General features: G+C 42.8%; 1 protein-coding gene across 1 annotated transcript; it reads right to left on the bottom strand.

Annotated features, from left to right (window-relative positions):
* Nucleotides 1-571: 571 nt before the first annotated feature.
* On the bottom strand, nt 572-25,110 carry QPCT (glutaminyl-peptide cyclotransferase). Its single transcript, XM_030311292.1, has 7 exons — nt 24,901-25,110; nt 17,230-17,376; nt 11,125-11,403; nt 5,991-6,167; nt 3,885-3,984; nt 2,150-2,266; nt 572-895 (listed from the first exon to the last, which is right to left on the bottom strand). The coding sequence occupies exons 1-7, from the start codon at nt 25,018-25,020 to the stop codon at nt 750-752; spliced, it is 1,086 nt and encodes a 361-aa protein (XP_030167152.1). The 5' UTR covers nt 25,021-25,110; the 3' UTR covers nt 572-749.
* Between the last annotated feature and the right edge of the window lies 1 nt (nt 25,111).

The following is a 25,111-nucleotide window of genomic DNA, read 5'->3' on the forward strand; positions in this document are numbered from 1 at the left end:
GTGATTTTCTCCATTTTCTGATTTTTGACTGACTATTCTTTTTACAATAAAAATGTTAAATTTGTAAAACGCTATCAAAATTGAACTATAGGAGTGCCTGGCTGGCTCACTTGGTAGAACATGTGACTCTTGATCTCCGGATTGTAAGTTTGAACCCACATTGGCTGTAGAGATTACATAAAAAATAAAATCTTTTTAAAAAAATTGAACTATAAATTACATAAGTTTTTCATTTATGTATAAACAAAGGAATTCACGTGGCATTTAATTCTGATTTAATTTTTATGAAATAAAACCTACAAAGAGTTCTCAAAGAAATCTGAAGGTCTTCAAACTACATCTCTGTTTTGTATGATAAGCAAGAGATTCCCAAGTATTGAAAAAAATAATAAACTTAAGGTTACATGTTTCACATCACCATCATATTTAAGTACTATTTAGAAGACCATGATACTACATATATCAATCTGATTTAGTTTCATAGTTTCTTATCTGAGTTTTTTAAAGATACTTGTTTTCTGTTTTCCTAACATTTTTCTTCCTTTATCTCTCAATGAAAAGTAATGTGCAATTTAGGACATGATGTAAATCTAGGGTTTATTGATCACATATTCAAAGACACCTACAGAATGAATCTTTAGGATGGGAGGTTCCACATGGCATTTGTCTGGAGTAAGAATATTTTAGGTTGTGCCTTGACTTCTGAATGTGAAACTAGATACGATTACCACAAAGTTAAGACAGGATAATTACAAATGAAGATACTCCAACACAAAGACTTGTAGGATTTTGTTTAGATTGTCAACGGTTGTTTCATCCAAATTTTCTTCATTGTCATCCATGGTGTGCCAGACTTCAGGGAAAGGTGATGGTATCAGATGCAGAACTGGAACACCTAAAAAGAAAGAACCAACTTGTAATTAAGTGCTTATTTCCAGTGAGTAAAGAAGAGAGTATCATTCTTCAAGCGCAAGTCTTGGTGGGAGCTCTGTACCATTTAAGGACAGCTGATAACCCATCATTTCCTGTGTACCTCCTTGTATCTTACCCTTTCACTCCAAAGTCATTTGGCCATTAAACAAATGTTCATTAATTCAGTAAATAATTATAAAGCACCTCCCACGTACCAGTCCCTGTTCTAGGAATTGAGATTTCATCAGTGAAAAGACCAAGCCCTGCTCATACGGAGCCTACATTCCAGTAAAGAAAGAAGCAAGGAAACAAATATAAAAATAATTTTAGAAAATGATAAAGATTCTAAAGAATAATAAAACAAGATAAGCTAATAGAGAATGAGGGGCAGACAGCTGGGCCAAGAAATATGTATTTAAAGTCAGGGAAGGCTTCTTTGAGAATCTAACCTTTAACTAGAGACATGCAACAAAGGAGAAAGCAAGCTGCGCAAAGATCTGGGGATGAGCATTCCAGGCGGCACTATTCGCAAGTGCAAAGGTCCTGAGGTGGGAGTGTGCTTGGCCTGCTTGAGGAACAGCAGGAACACAATGTGGCTGGATCAGAGCAATAATCAGAGAGAAAAGCAGAAAGAGATGTTGGAGAAGAACAGAGTCAGAAAATGGAGGCCCTTGTAGGTCATGGTAAAGACTTTCAGTCTTATTCTACATGATGGCAAGCCACCAGAGCTTGAAAGCAGGGAAGAAACAAAATTCGATTTACATTTTTAAAAGATAACTCTAGCTCCTATGTAAAGTATAGGGAAGCAAAAGCAAAAGCTAGAGACCAACTGGGAGGCCGTGGCAAGAGTCCTTGAGTTGATTTAGACTTCCACCATCGACATCAAGGATATTGCTTCTCTATTAAGCAAAAAACACCAGAGTACACAAACTGTAAGAATATTGTCTTACTCTGTGAATGAGAAGGCAAGGTCAGTGGAATATGAGCTTTTATAAATATTCTAGAATGAGGGTGGAGGCTCAAGGATTTGGAATGACTTTCATGAAAAAATAGAAACCATAAGATGCTTAGTAGATGATTTAATTTATCAAGAAATTGAATGTAGTGGCTCCTCATCCTTCTAGATTGTTGCAAATACACACAAAAGACAATAAATATAAAATAAGTAAAAAATGCATATATGCACGCACATGTACACACACACACACACACACACACACACATATATACACATTACCTCTTCTTAAAAATGGGATATGGTCATCCTGAATCACACCTCCATAACCGTAATTCTGGAAATACCACCTCTCCCACGAGTGATCCTTGAGCAAACCTAATTTGTGGAGTTCTTGTTCTGCAGATGATAGACAGCAGATGATTATCTGTTCTTATCTGATCAATACTCAGAATGCATAAGGACTTTGAACTCTTGGCACATGTGGTCATCATTTTTTAAACAAATTACAGCAGTGGGCACAACTACAGCCATGACAGTAAACATCTAGGCTCAACTTGGGTGTGGACGTTCAATAGTAGTTCAAGGAGAGAAGACTCACACGTGGCTCTAACATTACAGGTGAGAACCTCCTTAGAGGTAGATACCAAGTAGGACAATGGAGAGGAATAGACAATGAGAAAACCAGAGGAAAATGGCGGCGGGCGGGGATGGGGGGTGGGGGTGGGATACGTAGGTTTACCGGAGACTCCGTTCAAAGTTTCTCTTATAATATTCTAGATTTGGATATTGGCAAATTCTGAACTCACAGCAAAAGTATGAATGAGATGGCAGTGTTTTTCTCGCTGCTTAGAAAGAATACAATTCTATCCTGCTCCAGGAAGTCCATACAGTTCCTAAGGAATTCCTAGTCTGAAGCACTTGCCTCAAGGCCTTCTGGCTTGGATTTTATCATAAAGATCTATCTCATCTACTTCATCTCTCCCTGAGGCCAATTGCCTTTTTTTTTTTTATTGGTGTGTGTGTGTGTGTGTGTGTGTGTGTTATGGAGTAGGAAGGGATAGTGGAGGTATGAAGGGAAGAAGCTATTCCCCTTTTCCTTCTTCAAGCCCTATGCCTCTGTCTTGAGCTATAGATATTTTGTTTCTTTGCCTGGCCTGGCTTGACCTGGTCTGGACTAGTCTACTCTCGTTTAATTGACACTAACCTGTCTCTAAAATGACTTTTGAAGGATCTTGGCTTTCTCTTGCATCCGATCTCTTACTTCCTTAGAAAATAGAGATTGTTCTAGATTTAAAGGAAAATCGTGTCTGAATAAGGCAAGAAATAAAAGATGACAAAGACAGAGATTAAAAAAAAAGAGAGAGGGGCGCCTGGGTGGCGCAGTCGGTTAAGCGTCCGACTTCAGCCAGGTCACGATCTCGCGGTCCGTGAGTTCGAGCCCCGCATCAGGCTCTGGGCTGATGGCTCAGAGCCTGGAGCCTGTTTCCGATTCTGTGTCTCCCTCTCTCTCTGCCCCTCCCCGTTCATGCTCTGTCTCTCTCTGTCCCAAAAATAAATAAAAACGTTGAAAAAAATTTAAAAAAAAAAAAATTAAAATTAAAATTAAAAAAAAAAAGAGAAAGAAAAATTAAAGAACATCTTTTGGTATCATAAAGACATAACATTCATCATTAGCCAGCATGCTTTGCTGACTGGTTTTCCCTAGACATGCATTCCATATGCTGCAAACAGGACTCTGGGAAAATAGTTTCAAACCATTGCTAGGGATGTGCAAATATTAAATGTAGCACTGTATGTTTCTATTTCCAAATGCAGTCTCATGCAGGAAAATAAAGGAGCCTACTAAAAAAGATAAATAGGAACAATAAACTAATAATCAACAAAGCAAGAAAAAAAGCCAGCAAAGTATATTACATCTTCAAATCACATATTTAAATCATAACTTTTGAATTTTAAAATGTAGTTTGGTGCGTAGGAAGGAACTAAGTTGACTTTTAGTGACGGTGGTGCTTACCAATTGCTTCAAGTCTATCAAACCATCTGGCAGAGTTTGGGAAAAAATTGGGAAATGTTGGGTTGGGAGCTCCAATTAAATCCAATAAGACCAATAAATCCTAAGGGAGAAAATAACATTGTTTAATCACTGTCACCAAAACACGTTTCAGATCCACCAATGGGAGAAAAAAAAAAAAAACAGTCAAAACTAACTGCACTTCAACAATTGAGAATAACCTAGAGAGCTGTATAAATGAACAAAAGGTTTAATAACATTGTAAACTAATTATTTTGAAGAACTTTAAAAAATCTTGCTTATGCAATATAGACAAATGGCAAAGTGTAGATTGTTTGTGTCTGTAACCCCAGAAGGATATCACTCAAGAAACATTAGAAAGAGAACATTTACATAACATTTTACAGATTAAAAAAGAATATTTATCTTTATTTTCAAATAGGATTCCAAGCCTGTCTGATCATCTCTTCCATTCTAATTAGTCCTTATATCCTTAGTCTGCAATGCTACAGCTGCGTATAGGAAAGCACTTGCGTAGTAACTATTTACTCCTCAAGGCAGCATCTTGGAAAAACTTCTTGACTACGAGCTCTGTGACCTTCTGTCTCTGGATCTCCATTTCCTTTTCCATCAAACCAGAAGCTCAAACTTGCTGGTCTTTAAAGGCGTCTCCTGACGATAAGCCTCCATCATTGCCCCAGGGTTTCTCATTTGAGCCATAAAACATCAGCAGGCTTGAAGACTCCCTGAAGACTACTTCCCACATTAAGAACTCCTGATTTATATCAGTGAGACAACATGTGGGTAGATACGTAGCACAAGTCCTGACCCACAGTACATAAATACTTGCAGAGTTTATGATTCTAAAGACATAAGATCTATTAACTTATGGATAATGATCAAATATATTCTTGGAGGGAAAATAGGTTTGTTTGAAATAAGAGGATGTTTACAAAGCATGATAAGCTACTAAGAGGTCCCTCCCCCCCTCCCCCCGCACCCCCCCGGCCCCAGGGAAGAAAATAGTCTTCACCATGACTATGGATTCATAGATTTGGACTCATAAATAAATGACTTTGTTCTTCCTACTGATCAATCAGGTCTCTCTCCTCCTCCTCTGAACCCTTTTTAGCCACTTGGTCCAAAGGAATGAACGAGGTGCCAACCATATTCCCCTGACCCATTATAAGGTGCCAACAGATAACAGGATGGAGACAATGCCAACATGATGTGTTAGAGCCACAGAGGACACTGAACGCGGCCAGTTGGACTCACAGGGTGAAGGTCAGTGATATGGCAAAGGACAAGGATGAATGGAAGGAGTTAGGAATAGACTTTCAGTTCACAGCACAGGGATGGATGAAAGCACAGGGAAGCAAGAAGTCTCAAGAGCAGCATGAAGTTCCCAACTGGGGTTAGTGAGGACATAAGACTGAGTGAAGGTCAAATATGGGAAGAGAATCAGGATAGGAAGAGAATTCAAAGGTGGAGTGAGGGACTAGGAATGAGGTATGGGCCCAGAAATGGAATAAAAATGGGGCTGTGTGCTGCACTAATTACTTGATAATAAGAACAGGATATTAAGGCAGCATCGCAAATGTTTCCATCCCCATGGCAACAATATTACACCAAAACAGACACGTCCAACACAATGTCCCCTACACATTTGGAGTCATTATAACACTTTAAAGCCACCAAGGAAATTCTTCACTCCCATCCCTATACCATGTCTCACTCCCCCTCCAGTTCCCAAGACCCAAGCCTCCTCAGGCTTTGTAGAGAAGCTTCAAAGAAGGGATTTGCTCTCACCATCTCTATACAGAACCAGGGAATGTGCTCCCATTGGACCGAACTGAACCTGGGATGTTTCCTTAATCTAATTTTTTACGTCATTTTAATTAAGCTCAGTCAAACGTAACTTCTAACCCAGAATCATTCTTTGTAGCTCTGGGATTCCTCAAAAGCCCAATGCCTGCCAAAGAATGTTCTATAATGAACGCTCTGTTCCAAGAATGCCGTGGCATTTTTAGGTCTTTAATTGGCTTTAGGTTTGGCTTCCTTTGACACAGAGCCCACAGCTGCAGCACCATGAAAATTCCCAGGACTGACCATGCCGTGCAGTTGGTTGGTGTCTTTGGCTCCAGGTGGGTGCGGTGTCGATGCCATCTTGGGAGCTAAGTGCCGAGATCCATACAGAGAATCTCGAGGAGACCAATGAAGAAAAGCCTCTTCCCCATCAAAGAAAATCAGCTGGAGTGAGAGATCTGGCTTGGAGTCTGAAACATTCTGGTAAAAAGAATAGTAAAAAGGTAGCAAAAATACTGTGAGGGTTTAAAAAATAGCATACGTTCTTATTAACTGGGCAAAAAAGACAGATATGCCATGAAGAAAAGGAAGATACCAAAGCAAGTGAGAATATGCCAAAATGCATTTTGTACCACTTTGCTTCCAAAAGTGATCCCATTCCCCATGGTCTTCACCCGTGTAAGTCTCACTTTCTCCTACTCCCTCTGAAAATAGAAGTCTTATATTTTTTTCTTACTCCTTAGAGAACTTAGAAACTATGAAACTGTCATGGCAGACACAGAGACACCCACCCAGTTCCCTTCCAGAAGGATATGTTGCCCCTGCTACCAAGAGAGCTGTCCACAGGTCTTCAGCTATTAGTTCTTTTAGAGATTGCCTCAGCCATAGGGGTGTCCTATATCCAATGACTGATCTAAGCAGGTCCTGGCGGCTCTATGGGGCCACTCCACCTCCAGAGCTCCCCAAGGTTGGCTGAGCCTGTTGTTGAACCTGCAAGGTGGATGGACTTCTGCCTCTGCCTAATCCCATTTCTCTCCCCTCCCTGCTGCGGGTGTTAAACCAGGGCCACTCCCTTAGGAATGACCTAAATGCTAAACTCCACGTCAGTGTGCATCCCAGGGAACGGAACCCGAAACAACTGCACATTGTCCTTGCTGCCCACCTTAATTGAGTCTGCAACTTTTTCATTGAATCTAGGCTCAAGGATGCACCTTAGGAATGCAACAGGGACACAAAGAATAATAATTACAGCCTCTCTTTTGAAAGAGTCTACACTTCAGCTGGGTTAGGAAAGATAAAACAACATGGACAACACGTGCCAAGGGTCACAAATGGAACACCAAAACTTTTGTGGGAACTGGATAGAAAGACAGGTCAGATCCCTGGGGTGTCAAGGAAGACTTTATGAGCCAGGATTCAAGCAGAACTTAGAAGGGTCAGGAAGATTCTGATCGATTTTATACCTTTCACTGTCTGCTCACACTTTTCAGATTAGTCCTTCTGGTACCTTAACCCCCACAGTCCTTCAGCCCCACTGAAATCCCTGATCTATTGAATCCTTCACCTGTTCACAGTCCTTCACTCCCATGAAGTCCTCACTTCCCTCCATATTCACCTTAAATTCCACAGCCAATCATTCTAACCATTCCCTTGCATACATGCTCAGCTCCCTGGCTTCTCTCTGCCTTGGCCAAACGCACACGGCGAAAATATAACCTCTAGCCCAGCTCTCTGCCTACTCTGTGCCTGCACGCAGCTGGACCTCGCTGAAGAAAGATACACAACCATTTGGTCTCTGCACCTCAGTACAGCACTGGGGGACATGCTCCCATCAGACCGAACTGAATCTGACATCTCCCTAATCTTTTATGGACGTAACTTCTCCTCTTATCTCTCTAAAGATATTTAAAACAGTGTCCCTTTAAGTTACCTCCTGCTCCTTACGCTCTATTTTCTCTGAGTTCATTTTTCGTATTGTTCGTATTGGTCTACTCTTTCTTTCATGCTGGAGACTGTCCTCAAATGTCTGGTCGTCCTTTGTGTTCATTCATATCAGAGAATAAGGTACTAAAACACTGATCAGAGACAGATTGGTTGGCTTCAGCGCAGGGCAATCTGGTGCCCAGTTGGGTGTTTTTCACTGAGCACCTCTAGATCTTGGGTCTTTTTCATGAGGTAGTTCACACTCCCCAGAGAAGGAGCATCCGGTTTCCTCTCTGAGGGGCATAAGCTGCGTGCTGGCTTTCTCATGCTGAAAACAGGGAAAGGCCGGGGACCTCACGGCTCAATGTGCAGACTTTCACCTAATCTCCTTGACTTCCATGAGAAACTTCATTCCTATCCTCCTCTGCATCTGGTGTCCCCACATCCAGAACCCCCCTGGTTCAGTGTCTCCAGAAAAATTATCCTGTCCTCTCCTGCAAGGCTACTGGTGGCATACTCACCCATCTGCCAGAGATGGGGTGGGAATCTATATACCAACTGGTCCTTGTGCAGACTAACAAACACTCCCCTCCCCAGCCCCCGGCCTCACTATCTCCACTGATCCCTGAGCCACTCCAGGATTTTGTCAGGGAACCACTGGCTTTTCCATCTCCTCCTCGCTCTGGAGGCTGTGACTCCTCTCTACTTGGGTATGTCATTCTCCATTTACCTTCTGTCTTCATATTGTGGTTCCCATTAACACACGTTCCCTAGTTTCTTCAAAGATGGAATTTTCCTGATTGTTTTAGGGTGACTTCCTAAGATGGAAAAAAATGTCTTTATTGTCTGAAAACTAAGTTATCTTTGTATGCTAGTCATTGCAATTGTTTTAATATTGCCAACTGGTTGCAAAGTTCTAGTGCCAAATCAAACAGCATAATAACGAAACACCAGCACAGAATAAGACTGCCCGGTACCACAGACATTCTGCTCATGCCGGGGCAGAAACAAGAGCAGTTTTCATATTCTACAGGCTTGAAGGTTCAGATGCCTCCCTGAAATTTCAACAGCTGAGTGACTCCAGAGGTCAGCGCAACGACTCACTTTCTGTCCTCCAAGCGTCTGATCGTTAAGACAGGAGTAGACCATGTAGACAGTGATCCTGAGTCCTGTGAGGCACTTTGCTCCTTTTGCTTCTTTTCAGGATTAGCAGGAAAATAACTGTGGCCTTCCATTTTTGGTAACTCAGTCTAGCACCTTGGAGCTAGGAAAATCTGGTTTGGGAGGGTCTTTCAGTCTTTCATGGTAATGTGATAAATCTAGTTACCAGTGTCAACATAGCAGGTGAATTATCTGCAGGCTTTCCCCATCCAAGGTTGTATCAGCTAATGCCACAATAAGAGGGTGTAAAAACCCACCCCAAACCCAAGTGGCTTAACACAACACTCATGTGTCCTCCCAGGTCTGTAGGTCAGCTGGAGGACTATTGATCTAGGCTGGTTGGAGGAGTTCTGCCTCACCATGCAGTCATGAAGGTTGGCTGGGCTCCACACGTCATATCCTCCCCCTGGGACTGGCAGGCCAGCCAGGGCGTGCCCTTATGGTGGCGGCAATGGCACGAGACAGCAAACCCAATTGCGCAAGCTCATTCCCAGCCTCTGCTGGTATCATATCCACTAGTATCCCATTGGCCAGGACAGGTCACATAACCAAGTCCGGAGTCAAGGAATGAGAACGTACCACCTGCTACAGTGGGAAGGCACAGCAGGGTTACAAGGGAAAAGACAGGAATGCATAACTGTAATCTTATTCCTGGAGGGGTGCATGCAGTTGGAACAATAATCCAGACTATTCTGCCGTCCTCAACCAGGTCACATTCCACTCCCACGTACCCAATCCATGACAGCTGAAGAGCTTCCAACAACACCTTAATACAACTTTAGTTAAAGTACCCCTGGAAAAATGAATCTGATACTCTTCATGTTTCCATCAAATGTGATCCATTTTTTTTAAATGCCCACATCACTGTTACTTCTACGAGAAAGAATAATTAAGAGAATGTGTGGAGCGCCTGGGTGGCTCCGTCGGTTAAGCATCCGACTTCAGCGCAGGTCATAATCTCACGGTTCGTAGGTTCGAGCCCCGCGTCGGGCCCTGTGCTGACAGCTCAGAGCCTGCAGCCTGCTTCAGATTCTGTGTCTCCCTCTCTCCCTGCCCCTCCCCTGCTCATGCTCTGTCTCTGTCTCTGAAAAATGAATAAACTTTAAAAAAAAAAAAAAGGAGAGAGAATGTGTGTGTGTGTGTGTGTGTGTGTGTGTGTGTGTCTGTGTGTGTTTTGATGAGGATGTCCACCTAACAACCCATTTGGTCCTTTCTGTTTCTGGTCACTATAAGCAGGTCTGAGCTCCAGAGAAAACACACCCACTATATAGACTGTGCCTTTCATTTAATGTCCTTAGAATGTAAACATGGAAAATTAAACTTTTATATCAGCTTCTGAACTCCCTCACCCAATTGCTGGGGAAGGGTACTAGTTAAAAGCAGGACAGAGGATGGGACAAAGACATTATAGAAGGTTCAGGAAACAAAACAAAACAAACTAAAAAAAAATAGTGAAAAGGACACTGAGAGGTTACAAACAATTCTTGCTTTCAAGTTCAGCATATCCAGCAAAAAAAACCAGAACCAAATATCTCTATTCCTTCCATTACAAGATAAACCTTTTACTTCTTTACTCCCATTGTAGCAAAGGTTGGCCCCTTCATAAAACTCTGAGGGAGAAAAATGCATTTGCTGCCTGCGAACAAAGTTTTTTGTTTTCGCTTTGTTGTGTTTACTTGGTTATGAGTGATATCTGAACAAAATGTCTTCATCTAGGTTAGCACTTTTTTCCAATGTACCCTTCAAAACACAGAGACTGAAATAGCATCTGAGAGTCCCAGAAGTATTTTGAGCTGAGAACGTACAAAAGCTCTGCTATGCTACATAAAATTGAGCCGAGATTCACAGATAATAACAATAATGCATTTCTGCTCCAAGTTTTTCATCTTGATATGTCTGAAAAACCCACTCTCTACTTCAGAAGCACTTTTCAATCAACCCTTCCCCCCCAACTCAAGAGCCACACCTCTCAGATTAGGAGGTTGTGATGTTTCATGGCTACATGAACAAGAAGAAATAAACCTAGTTCTCATACATACGCCTGTACCAACCATCCACCCTCTTCATTTTTTGCAAAGAAATGTTGCATTTAATTTAATGTGCATGCAAAATTAAGCAATTAAGTGCCACTGAATAAATTCACTGTCATGTATCCTAGGTTTATCGTCCATGGTTGACATTTCAAATAGTGTAATCTTCCAATTAATATTCATTCAACCTCATGTCTTTTTGCAACAAATTATTACAAAATGTACTGAAAGTCTACATTTCTAAATGGCCTTCTTACTCCCCCAAGGATTCTAGAATTCACTCTGCGTTTTATTCCCAGAATCTTCGAGACAGAAACAAATACCTTCAAGGAAAGGAGTTGCTTGTCTAAAGCCCGGGCAAGCTCCAACAACATCGCGCATGGCACTGCTGAGTCAGTGGCTCCCACAAACACCCTGTTGTCCCAAGGGGGAAAATACTTGGAGTCGTAGTGACAGGCGAGGACCAGGTGTCGTTTAGCGGTGGGATTGAGGGTGCTGATGATATTTGAGAAAGATCGGTACCCATAGGGTGTCTGACTCAAGAAGGTGTCTATTTCCAAGACCCAGTCGGCTTGAAGTCTTTGAATTCTCTGCATGATGTGCTGATCAAAACAAAAACCAAAATTTCAGATCTAGACAGTTTCCATTGGTGCACTGTATATATATATATATATATATATATATATATATATACACATACATATATATACACACACACACACACATATAAATTTATGTGATGCCTTTCAATGTAAAATGCAATATGTGGTTATAGAGTTAATAGCAAGGGTAATTAAAAGAAAAGCTATCCCTCTCCCTCTCCCTCAACCATACCCCTGCCAAGCAATCCCAACGCACTGTTGGTATTAACTGATGTTAATAGTCTGATGTATATCTTTCCACACCATCCTTATTGTTTATATATACATATACTAGCACACAAACATGTATTTGGCAAAGGGGTACATGTTTTTATAGGAATAGAATCTATACATTATTCCGACCCCTGCTGGTATTTAACAATACCATCGGGGTCATTTCTACATGTCAGGAGACAGAGACCAGTTCAGTATGTATTAAAGTCCACTTTCAATACTTCTAGGAGGCTGAGAAGGCATTTTGAGAAGTCAGATACACTGAGGTCCTACAGATCTCAACTTCTACCCTAAGTTCTTTGAGAGCAAGAACTGCAAATGGTAACTCTTTTGTCCCAAGAGCACAGCATGTGCCCCAAGTTCAGCAAATACTTCAAAATGTAATATACACTAACAAAAGATTCTGATGGTATAATGTCCCACAAGGGGATTTCTGGGGGATATCTGAGGTCCCACTCACTTTAAGAATCAATAAACAACTCTGAACCATAGTGACACATCAAGTAGTTTTCCTCGGCACCAAAGGCGAGTTCAGACCCCACTACAAACGGTAAACATAAAGAAGAATCTGTTTTCCTATCTCTCCTCATCACCTGGGAACTAATGAATCACACAGTGGCTGATAGGAAGCAGATGGAAAAGAAACACCACTTCCGAGACTGGCTGTGTCTTCCTTCAGAGTCTAGACTTCATGGTGTGGCAAGTTACGGGGAGGTCACTACTGTTCCATTCGCCCTTTCCTGCCTTCATTTCTCCTTCACTTCATGTTTCTCAACTAGGTTTCATTTATTTTATGTTGAAATATTGTGTACATCTTTGTAAGTGTGCCTTAAAGGATCTTTTAAAAAAAGTCAGACGACAAACTAACCATCAACAGGACTGGCAATTTGTTGCACCGTGAATATCCAGTAGGGAAGGACCGTGAGGTGACAAACATACGACTCATAATCACTGGAAAAGAATCGAGGCTTGGTTTTTGGTTGTTTTTTCCCCCACCCCCAAGGAAATACAAGATTTTCTAGCCTAGTCAACTCTTGTATGGCCTGTCATAACTAATGTGACAAGACACGTAGGCAAAGGCTTTGGAAAAACTGTGGCAGGAAGCTTCCAGGAAAATAACCAAACCAGAACGAGGACACTGATTCCCCATTCAATTCTGTAAAAGCCAAATAAACAAACGGTTCCCTGATACTCATTCCCTGCTTTCTGCAGTGACGCGGACTTTGGTCACAATGGCATGTGTACACAGTCCCTTACCTTTTGTATTACAAGTTCACAAGTTCTCTTTCCAAATAATAAAAAGAAATGTTAATAACCTTTCAAATAATTAAAAGAAATCGTCATTCATATCTCATTCACTTTGTTTTCATCCACAATTCTTAATACTGGGCTTTGCTCACAGTAGGCTATCGCTAAATATGGGCTGATTCTAACTAGTAAGTTATTCTCAATGAGAACAATAAAATTATATGATATCAAGCTTGGGGAGCTTGAATAGAGACAAATCACTGCGCATCCAAGATCGGCTTTCCACAGAATATGAAAATAAGTTATTCCCAGACTTTAGGGAAGAGAAATTTTTCCATAAAGGGGTCATCTTTAAAAAAAAAAAACAAAAAACAGGCGTATATTCCAGAACATCTGGTATCCAGATGATGAACGATTCCAAATCAATAGCAGCCCGTATGCTTACAGAAATGAACTGAGATTTAAAAATATGTATCTGTTAGCTTCATTCAGCTGAAGTCTCACACACAAACTCATTTCTCAACTACTAAATAAGTTGTGGACATAATTTCTGATATCTTATGTTGACACTAAAATCCACAAAAGCCTCAGCAAATGTCCCCAAAAGAGTCCTCTCTGAAGGAATCTTTTTTTTTTTACTCAGTGTAAATTTTTTTTTAATTACCTTAGCAACGAATTTCTTTATAAACAATCGTATTGGCTCCATAATCTCATTAGGTCACCAATATCCTTTGTTGTGCCTTTGGCTTTCAAGCTTAGTCTGCAAGTTCCCACTGCAATTCTCTAGAGTGGGTTCCCCAAACCACCGCTGTGCTCACTAGAATGCCCTGAAACCAGGTAGGGAGTGCTTCCTGAAACTAAGTAGCAAGAACCCAGGCCCGCCAGGAGTGCAAAGGGCAGTTCAGAATATAGATTGTATTTTGGACTATTCTAGATTTATTTTTTGGACGGGGAAGGGAGAAAAAGACAGAGAGAAAGAGATGGATGGATAGAGAGAGAGAGATGAACACAGAGACAGACGGACATTGAGTAGAGCCAAAAAGAAAAGGATACAAAGATAAAGGTGGAGGCGAGGAGAGAGAGTGAGAGAGGAAGAGAAAGTCAGACATAAATATGACATTCTACTTCCAGGAGGGAAGGCCCCAGGCATTGTAGGTTAACATTAGTGAATGATCCTGGGTCTAATTTAATTTCACTTAAATTCTTATTTCCAGGTTCCAAGAAACAATAACATTAGCAGCCCAGGTTTGTTTGGAGGAAGCAGATTCTACGATGTTTGTCCCAAGTCTACAAACATGTCATTCTCAGGATGCTGATTCCTGACACGGGGGACGTCAGGTACCTCCTCCTTCTTAGACATGTTGGTCTCCCAGGCTCCATGCTGAGTGCTCTCCACACGGGGCCCTCCACTCAGGGACAGCCCCACCCTGGGCTGAAGAAGGCCAGCTGCCACTTCTCACGTGTACTGTGCATCTACAGGGGATTTTAACCCCACGGTTTGTAGCTTGCCTCTTTTAGACAAAGTTTCTGGCTTGCTCCTTACGAAGATTTCATCATCCTGATTTTTTAGTTATTTTTTTTATTCCTATCTCAGATAGAAATTACCAAAAAACCCCAAAATTTCATGCCTTCAAATTATTTATTCTACAAATAAATTATCTCCTAAAAAAATAAAACTTCTAAAAATCCAATAGGCGTCTTTAGGCTCCATGATGAGAGGCAGTAAAAATGGAGACTCTGGGACATCGTTCTCATATTATTCTCTGAAAAAGAATCCATTGCAATGCACATCTTTATCGTCAACTGCACAGGTCAGTTCAAAACAACTTTATACCAAGTCCACGTATCTTTAGATTTGAGAGTCTTCTCTAGCTACAACCCTGAAACGCCATAAATTATAAAACATGGAATCCAATGCTCCAGAAGGCCTCAGGAAAAAAGCAGATTTTCCACCATTCTTGTTTGGATTTAGTTCTGAGTGACAGGTCAAACTGAGTGCATTAGTGTGTAATTTCCTCATCAGAACCCAAGTGTCATCTACCTCATCTTTTTTTTTTTAAGTTCATTTATTTTGAGAGAGAGAACTCGAGTGGAGAAGGGGCAGAGAGGAAGAGAGAGAGAATCCCAAGGAGGCTCTTCATGTCAGCACGGAGTCCAATGTTGGGCATCGGGGCTAGGAGCTAGGATATCATGCCCTGATCTGAAGTCGGATGCTTAACCAACTGAGATGCCCAGGCACCCCACCTCAGTTTTTTAAGTTTATTTTGAGAGAGAGAGAGAGAGAGAGAGAGAGAGAGAATCCCAAGCAGCACAGCTCTGCAGAGCCCAACACGGGGCTCGAGCCCACAAACTATGAGATCATAAACTGAGCTGAAGTCAGACTCTTAACCGACTGAGCCACCCAAGTGTCCCCACCTCATCATCTAAAGTAGAAATCCCTCTCTTTCCACGCTTAGACAGCAATCCTGGTGATTTTCAGGACACCTGGGTAGCTCAGTAGGTTAAGCTTCCAATTCTTGATTTCGGCTCAGGTTATGATCTCATGATTTGTGAGATCGAGGCCCATGTCAGGCTCTGCACGGACAGCATGGAACCTGCTTGGGATTCTCTCTCTCTCCTTCTCTCTCTCTCTCTCTCTCTCTCTGCCCCTCCCTGGCTTGTACTTGCTCTCTCTCAACATAAATAAAAAATAAACTTAAGAAAAAAAGAAAATACTCGGGAGGTGAAGTCCAGGAATATCATTGAAATGAGAGGTATGTATCTCACTCTCCAACTTAGGCAAGAGAAGAGCCAGAGGTGGAGACGTTTATGAGCACACACTGGTTCCCCCCAGCCACCGCTTTTCAGTGATAGGATTGTGAAGTCAAGCTGATTTGGGTCCAAATTCTGGTCTCATCACTATTATGTTTATAACCTTGAACAAGTTAACTCATATACCTAAACCTCCGGCCTTTTGATCTGTAGCACTAGGATAATAATAGTACCCACACGACAGCATGGTTGTGAGGACTGAATGCAAAAGTCCATGCGAAGAACTCCATAAAGTACCTGACTTCAAAAAACAGTGCTCCATGAAAGTCAGCCATCATCATTATTATACCTCGCCCCGCCTAAAGGTTAGAAAGAACTAAGGCGCTCTTTGGGTCTCCACCATCTAATTCCTTAGGAGAAACAGGTGCTTGGTTGGAAGACAGGCGCCTAATGGGGCAGCAGACAATGGCTATCTGGGTTGGATGTCAGAGGCAGAGTCATATACTGGGTACAAGGGATGAGCCCAACGGCTGTGTTGCTGGACCTTGCAGGTGTCACTCTATGACAGAAGTGGGGTGCCAAGGTCTTTTGCCTGGAGAGTTAGGCAGATGGAGTACTCTCAGAGGAGGATTTGAGGGGTCAGTCTCTCCCCATTCTTTCCTGAGCTGCCCCTTGAAATGGGGCTATTTTGAAAAACATTCATTCAGAGGTGGGATATCAGATTACTTAGGAAGACTGGCACTAAGGAGGCAGAGACACAAGGTCTAGCCCAACTATGGTATAATTTACCCTCCATAGCAGTGTCTTTCAAACTGCAGTGGTAAAATCAGTGAATCTCGAAATCAGTTTACCGGGTCATGACCAGTATTAAAAAAAAACAATACAGAACAAACTAGTAAAGTAGAATTAACAATATCAGAGCAAATCACAGGTAATGCAGGTAATAAGAGTGCGGGTTTTTTTTTCATGAAACTGTGGTGTCAGTTAAATCTATTTTTATATTTGTGTGCACAAAATGTAAGTTTTTTTAACTTTGCTATTTTTTTTTTTTTTGACATGGATCATAATCAATTGAGAAACACTGCACTGGAGAAAGTAGCTTATAACTGATCTTGACTTGCCCTCCAGGGAGAATACAATTTTCCAAGAGGAATGAAGGCCTCATAGGACAGTAAACCCACTCTTGGCCAGAAACTGTCAGTTAAGGACTGCTTAGGGCTAGTGACGTTGGGTGGTCAGGGTCCAAGAAAACGTGCTGGGGTGCCTGGGGGTGTATTATAGCAATGACCAAGAGTTGAATACTTAGTACCCTATCTCATGTTGTACCCCAACAGAGATTTCACACCTAAATTGATTTAGATGAACATGTATCACTCAGTTCAGAACAGACATTTACTCTCAGTTGTTTGGTTTTTTGAGTTGCTTATTTTGGTGGATGCTATGATGAGATGACAGGTCTGAATATCAGACAACTCAGAACTTGGGACATAATATTATCTCCCACGTGCAAGCAAAGTGTTCAGCAACCTCCAGATTTGTGTGCTGCGTCCTCACCTGGCGAGCCGCATAGCTTCCAGGGGATCCTGGGTATCGCTCTATCAGCAACGGTCGTAAGTCATTTTGCCACATTGCTGAAATACTGGTGCCTTCTGCAACTTGTCGAAGAGACGATGAATTCAAAATGGCTGGTTGGTGATAATTCTGAGGATTAAATAACATCATTTAACTGGCTATCATTTCATAACACGGTCAGGACTTATCCTGAGACATTTGCAATAGAAAACTATTTCTTTTGAATCTCAAACTAAGGAGATAGGTCTTATGCCATAAAGTAAGTTAAACTACTCAACTTTCAAATTGGCCCATTAGATCTAGAAAGTTAAACTAACTGTTTTGGCAGCTTATTTTAAAAAGAAAATGGGGGCACCTGGGTGGCTCAGTCAGTTAAGCGTCCAACTCTTGGTTTCAGCTCAGGTCACGATCTCACACCTCGTGGGTTTGAGCCCCACATCGGGCTCCACGCTGACAGTGCAGAGCCTGCTTGGGATTCTCTCTCTCTCCCTCTCTCTGCCCTTCCCCTCCCTCTCATTCTCTCAAAATAAATAAATAAACTTAAAAAAGAAGAAAACCTAAAATTACATATGTACTTCTCATTACATATTTTCGTTGTAGAGCTCTAAACTAGATGATCATTGAAATTCCTTTCAGCCAGAGTTTGATGATTCTATAACCCGCTAAATAGTACACTTTTTATCTTCCCTTAAAATTATTTTAAAATTCTATTAACACTCACATTCATAGGAACATTTACATATTAGCTGAATTAACCTTAAAGAGCTAAATAAACATAAAAATTAAATTTGCTTTTTTAAATGTATATACATATATTTTTTGAGAGAAAGAGAGACAGAGAGAGAGGGTGCGCACGCACACACACACACACACTCAATGTGAAAGCAGAGGAGGGGCAGAGGGAGAGGGAGAATCCCAACCAGACTCTGTGCTGGCAGCACAGAGCCCAATGCAGGGCTCCATCCCACGACCCTGGAATCATGACCTGAGCCAAAATCAAGAGTTGATCACTCAACCAACTGAGGCACACAGGTGCCCCTCAAATTTGTACTTCAGATATAACCTTACACACACTGTATTTTCTTGTGACACTAGTAATGATGAATCATCGATTCACTGCGTGTTTATCAGGCACTCAGTAATGGAATGTGTTACTCCTCCCCTAGGTAAGTGAGTGATTGATCAGCTGATTTCTGCCCTAAGGGGAATGATGAAGGTCATATAGGATATTAAGTTCTTCGGAATGCAAAACAGAAACTGAAGGAGCCTTTTCTTCTTCACAGTTCTTTCCGGCACCAGTGTTGGTTAAATATGTCTCAGTAATCACATAGGTATTTCCTCTCCAAGTGGCTGGTGAGAAACTCTGGAATTAAAGAATGCTAATTGCCAATCACTTATACTCATCTACACTTTGCTATGTCTCAACATTACTCTCCAGTGTGATCATGCAGAGAACATGGGCTGTGGGTTCAGACAGACCCTCTCAACTCAGCCCCCCACCACTCACGAGGTGTGATGCTGGTGAGTTACTTAACCTCATTAAGGCTCAATTTCCTCATCTGTAAAGTGGAGGTAATAACACCTACTTCCTAGAGTAATTATAATTACGTGAGCTAACATATATAAGCCACCATAGTAAACATTCAATAAGTTTTCATTCTATTACCTTCTATCATACATGAAAGAGGTATAGAATTTAGAGCTGGAAAGACACTTAGAGATGATCTAGTCCAACCTCCTGAATTTATGTCAGTGGAAACTGAGTTTTTCTTAGAGAGCAGATGATTTTCCCAAGGTCATAGGAGAGCTCCAGGTAAGTCCATGAAAAGATCCGGGTTCCATGGATTCCCCCTCCCATGCCCTTCTGCTCTGCCTCCCTGCCTCATCTATGAACCTCCAGTTACTCCCAAATGTGGATGCTGTGCCCAAACATCTTAAGGTTTATCTTTGTTTAGTGATAATACATTTTTAAATATACGTCATAAATTTGTCACCTCAGCCTTTCAATTCCCTGGTACGTTCAGGATCTCAGTCCTTATGTTAACTCTCAGCACTTTGAAGTAGAAAGCTGAAGCTAACAGACAAAACAACAGAAATGTGAAAAGGGCAAAGAAGAACCTGGAGGCAAGAAGTGGGATGGTTTCTATGGTTAATTACTACTTGACCAGGCCAACGGGAGCCTGTCTGGTCTCTCCTGCTGCCTCACCGCCCCCAGGCAGGGCCACTTGCCCCCAGGGCACCATGCTTCAGTCACCCTGGCCTCCATCCAGGTCCTGGGACCATCCAGGTCCCAAAGCAGTGTGAGAATCTGACCTGTTGAGGCTTTTGCCTCTGCGGTGATTTCTGGCTTCCAGGCTCTTCCCTCTCTCTTCACTTAACTCAGGTTATAATTTGGAGACCCCTTTCTTGTGTGTTTACTTGTTTAACATCTGATTTCATATTGGATATCAGCTCCACGAGGGCGGGAACTATCTTTACTTTCTAGTCTTCCCAGGGCCACACAGTGCCCTGGGCATATTGAGTACTCGAGAAATATTGGGTGAACTCATCAAATAAGGAATTGACAGAGGAACTACCTCTCTCAAATTGTCTCCACTAAGACAATGCTTATAGAATAATAAAGTAAAATGGGCATTATACATATCAAGTCAGTTAAATGTACAAGCAATCATAAAAACAGGAAAACAAGAAGCTACCTACTGCAAAGGGCCAGGAAGTGCGATGATTCAAGATTTTGTGGTCTTTGCTCTTTTTACATTTCTAACAGTCAATGCTTGTGATGCTTTAGAGTTGGTTTGGCCCAGGGCAGTCTCTACGATAACCAAGAACTGTTGTGTCGGGAAGGCTGTCTGACCAGTGACTCCTTTTCTGTTTAGTGTCCATTACTCTATCCCAGAGCCTACCTGGTCACCGTGGACAAGGTCCTTCACTGCATGTCCACAGCGGGAGGAAATCAAGCTCATGTTAAAATGGGCAGTTTATGGAGACTCTAGAGAGTTCTTAAGAGATTTGAGGAAAAGCAGGAACAAAATAAATAACCCTCCAGCATCACTAGCTGTAGCAGATATCCTACATGAAATATAGTTGAGAAACAGCACCAAAAAATGCTTAAGCCTTCCTCTCAGAACCCAATAAACATAAAAATCTCTGCAGAGATCAGAGGAAGGAAAGAGAGGAGAAACCTGGACAGAAAGTGTGGGCTGGACATGAGGAAAGTAAATGAGGCAAAAACAGTGTTGAGCCTAGTGCTAAATGCAAACCCCCAATTAGTCTAGGATTATTTCAGTTAAAAGGCACATCGACAAGTTTCTTTAGTATAGGCATTCTCAGAGGAATGAGTCTCTATTACAGCCCCTGCTTTGTCTTTTCAGCCAGGCAGAAAGGACAATAAGTCTGCTTTGGGTGACAAGAATCTTTCAGCTAAAAAAGTGTGAACCAGTTATCCTGAAACATCTCCTCTAGGCTAATCACATGATGCTAGGCCAAAGAGGGTTTTAATTACATAATTTGTAGCGCTGGCCCAGCTTGCAGGGGGATCTGAGGTCCCAAGCCATTGAATTAAAGAGAGATCATTACAGAAGCCCAGTGATTTCAATTCTAGTTCCCATCCCATATGAGTGTCTCCCAGACAGCACTCAGGTTAACTCCTGTGTCTACCAGTAAATTCAACCCAGCCAGCATTTACAGACACCCTTCCAGTGTGTCCGAAGCCCCTGGCATGACAAATGCAGTTGTGGAGAAGTTGAGAACCGAATAAGGTAAAGTTCTGCCTTCTTTGAATGCAATGAGCCCTCTAGCTAAAAGAAAAGCAATGTCTTTCTTCCCCTACCAACACCCAGCCTATCACTGACCGCCCTGTCCCCTGACTTGGAGTCTCCATTGTTGCTTCCCTAAGAATCATGGCAGGTAGATGGGAGAATGGCTAAGAGCTTTTAAAACCATGGAAGAGGGGAACCCTAAACACTCAGAATATGTGTGACTCCAGAAGCAAAAGTGTGAAGGGCTGAAGACAGCAGTAGCAGCTTGCCAGAGATGACCATGGAGGAGAACCCCTAGGTGAGGCCAACCCTCCTGTATGTCTGGCCTTGCTTCAAAAACTCTGCCCCTCCACATCCAATATGACTTGAAATTTTCTACGTCACCCTTGTTATAATAAAGGAAGATTCTACCAATACACGGAGTCCCAACTTTATGATAGAGAAAGTTTGGAAACAACCTAAATGTCCAACAATAAAAGGATAGGCAAATTATGGAATGCTGATGATTTTGCAATTATCAAGTGATGCTTTCAATGGGTTTTATCGGCTCAAGGTAACACGCATACTCTTAAGCGACATACTAAAATATAAAACCATATACGGAGCATAATCCCTAGTAAGAAATAAGTATTCACATGTGTTATTTTAAAAATAAATAATTAGTGTTTATTGAGCATTTACCACATGGCAGCACTGTGCTAAGTGCTTTAGATGGCTAGCTCAATTCTCACAAAAACCTACAAGACTGATATAATTGTTGTCCATTTCTATAAATAAAAATACACACATATATACATGTGTATGTGTGTACATATAAATATGATATATATCTATAGAAAGAAAGAAGGAAGGAGAAACAGGAGGTAGGGGAGAATGAGAGAGAGAGAGAGAGAGAGAGAGAGAGAGAGAGAGAGAGAGAGAGACACTAGGAATAACAACATCAAAACGGTTAACAGCAATCATCTCCAAATGTGGGATTATGGTCACAACAGTTTTCTTTTTAGTATACTTTTCTGTATTTTCCTGGTTTTCTAAAATGAGCACATGTTAACTTTATAATGGGGAGACTTCAATAGAAGCCATACTTTTTAACTAACAGCTTCCTTTAAAAAAAAAAAAAAATGCAACTTTCCTAACAGCCATTCATCTTCCACACCTAAGGGAGGACTGATTTAACAAGATTCCTTTTAACAGTCAGTTGACAAAGTTGTACCAAAGGAATCGGTCTGTACCAAAGAAATAGGATTGGGGATCAAGGATGGGACAGGATTCCAGAGAAGTAGTTTTGGAATAAGGCCCAAGCCCCAGATAATTAACCTTTCAGCTCCACGAGGGAGATCCGGAAAGGGGCTAAATAGGGAGAGAAGGTTCCAGAAAGAAACAATCTATTCTGGAATTCTATTTAGGATCCACTCTGACCCAGGAAAAAAGAAATAAGCTCTTCCTCTGGTCCCCCCAACCCTCCCACCAGCCCCACCCTCCTTCACTCCCTGGACACTCTTCCCTGTACCCTCAGCCAGGACTCATCTACCTTGGAGAAAAGAGTGGAAGAGGAAAGATGAAGGCTCTTCAGTTCGCTGGTGTAGCCATAGTCAAGTGTCCTCACCTATAAATTGGGGATGAAACTTCTCTCCTCCCAGGGGCACTGTGAGGTTCAAGTGAGATGGTTATACATGAGCGTCCCGGAACCCAGATGCCAATGCCTCTAAATATACACCTGTGGGCCCACCTGAGAATCTAACCATTTATACTACTGCCTCTATGGGAAAATGTTTGCAGGTTTCAAGCAACCCAATCACAGTCCCCCGAACTCAACCACCAAGTAGGGTTGAACTGTTTTATGTCGTAGATGCCACTGAAAGAGACACGCCTTTACTTCAAAGCAAAGGAAACAGATTTCAGAATCAATGTTTTCTTTACTGTACCTCACCTTTTGGCAGACCAGTGTACCAAGGGCACACCTCAGTGATTAAAATAGTTAAATGCCATATATAGCAGGAAGGCATGTGTTTTAATATGGACCAACTCACTTCCCAGGCCACAAGCTGTACTGGACATCTGAAGGACTTTATGTAGGCCTACCGAGTAAGGGAGGAAAGAACCAGAAACTGAGAACCGTCATGGTTAATCTTGTCATTTGCTCACACCATTTGAATGTACTCTTTTTTTTTTTAGTGTTTATTTATATTTTTGAGAGAGAGAGACAGAGTGTAAGCAGGGGAGGGGCAGAGAGAGAGGGAGACACAGAATCTGAAGCAGGCTCCAGGCTCTGAGCTGTCAGCACAGAGCCCGACGCGGGGCTCAAACTCACGAGCGGTGAGATCATGACCTGAGCCGAAGTCAGACGCTTAACTAACTGAGCCACCCAGGCCCTTGCTTACACCATTTGAAAGCATCCAGTTTCCTAGTAGAACAGTATTTAGAAGCTTCTTAAAATAAACATAAAAGGGATTTACCCTTTCAAAGACTTTTCTCAAAAGTTAGTCTCGTTAGTTTTAAACATGTCCAGAATCCAACACCTTCTCCCCCCTAGAAATACACCCTGCCTACAAATGATGCCTAAAGAACAGCTCATTCAAATACTCCCTATCTCACTTACTCACCCATTCAGATGTATCAGAAAAACACAGTTGGTGTGGCTCCACATTCCGGTTATTAATGCCCCCTTCCCAATTTCTGATCAGGAAGGTACCCAGGATGAAGTGAAGAAGGAAAGGATTTAAGTGTGTAATTCAATGTCCCTTAAGGGACCTTACTCCTTCTGAACGCCCACAGAAATTTTTTCTTATAATGCAGTTATTCTTGAGTTTGCCTTCCCACATCCTCACCAGGTTCCCTGTGGCTGGTGGTCTCCACGTGTAGGTCGGGGCACATTGTGGGGTCTGAACCCTGAAGCTAAGTAAGCATAACCCAGAGAACTCAAGCAGGCTATTCATATGCACATGCACGCGGCGGGGTGCGAGTCCACGGGTGACCACACAGGGCCCGTGCAGTCGCCAGTGTGCCCTGTATTCCCAACGTGCCAGCAAATACAAGCATACTGTAAGCATTTAAAAGTTCTGCTCAGCAACGCGGTCAAGGTTTATAACCCTGGACTGCTTTTTCTTACTATTTTTAAGGGCATTTTACTCCGATATCATTAACATATGCATAATTCCCTAGCAATTTCATGATTTCAAAACTGTTACACAAGAAAAGGAAATAATTTTGAACCTGTTTACTGCACGCAGAGGAAGCTTGCCTCCTAAGTTCCTTATATGAATTTCCACCTACAACCAGATACATTGCTCTGACAATTGCATTGACTCTCTTAAGGGGAAAAAAAAAAATTTTTTTAAGTGAAGCTGGTCTCCAGTTAGAGCTGCTCCGCTTAAAAAACCTAAAGCAAACGGTAACACGCGTCTGTCTCGAGACTGCACGGAAACCCCAGCGTCCCAAGGGCGTCCGCGGCTGCAGCGGTGGGGGAGCAGTAGGCACACCCCCAGGCGCGCCGGGCACCCCCGCGCCAGCCGAGCGCCGCGACCGCTGGCCTCCCGGGTCCCGAGTGGGCGGCGGCGAGGCGATGCGCCCTCACCTCCCCGCTCGGCCGCCGCCGGCTAGACACACTTCCTGTGCCTATCACTACCCGCATCAGACCGCAGCCGAGGGGAGGCTGGTGACATCACCCAGCTCCCGAAGCTTCTCCAAAGCAGTCCCGAGGCCAGCGAGGCACCCCGACGAGGACGCAGAGCTCCGATTCCTCCGGGTGCCCGTTGCGGGCACGGCTGCCTGGGCCGCGGACGGCGACTCCGTCTGCCTCCCCACCCCCCTTGCGAAAGTGTGGTCGCCCGGTCCCCGGTCCCTGCGCGCGCGGCACGAGCCGCCCAGGTGCAGTCGCGCAGCGGCAGCCGCTCACCTTCTCCTGGGTCCAGTCTGCGGCGCCTCGGCTGACCCCCCGGGCAGCCAGGGGCAGGGCAGCCGCCAGCAGCAGCAGGTGGAGGGTGCCCACGGCGCGCCGGTCCCCGCCGCCTGCCATCTCCGAGGCTGTCTAGGCGCCGGCTCCCTGGGCCACCAGCGGTCACGAGCCCGGGAACGCGCGTCCTTCGCCGTCCCCCTTCTCCACCCTT

Source organism: Lynx canadensis, chromosome A3 (assembly GCF_007474595.2).
Source record: "Lynx canadensis isolate LIC74 chromosome A3, mLynCan4.pri.v2, whole genome shotgun sequence".
In the NCBI taxonomy this organism is placed as follows: domain Eukaryota; kingdom Metazoa; phylum Chordata; class Mammalia; order Carnivora; family Felidae; genus Lynx; species Lynx canadensis.

Excerpts from the sequence above, each read along its gene's own strand:
- QPCT (XM_030311292.1), bottom strand. The coding sequence starts at position 25,020 with ATGGCAGGCGGCGGGGACCGGCGCGCCGTGGGCACCCTCCACCTGCTG. Across the intron at positions 3,985-5,990 it reads CCAACCAACTGCACGGCATG|GATTTATTGGTCTTATTGGA; the intron begins GTCAGTCCTGGG and ends TTTCTCCCTTAG. Across the intron at positions 896-2,149 it reads TATCCCATTTTTAAGAAGAG|GTGTTCCAGTTCTGCATCTG; the intron begins GTAATGTGTATA and ends CTTTCTTTTTAG.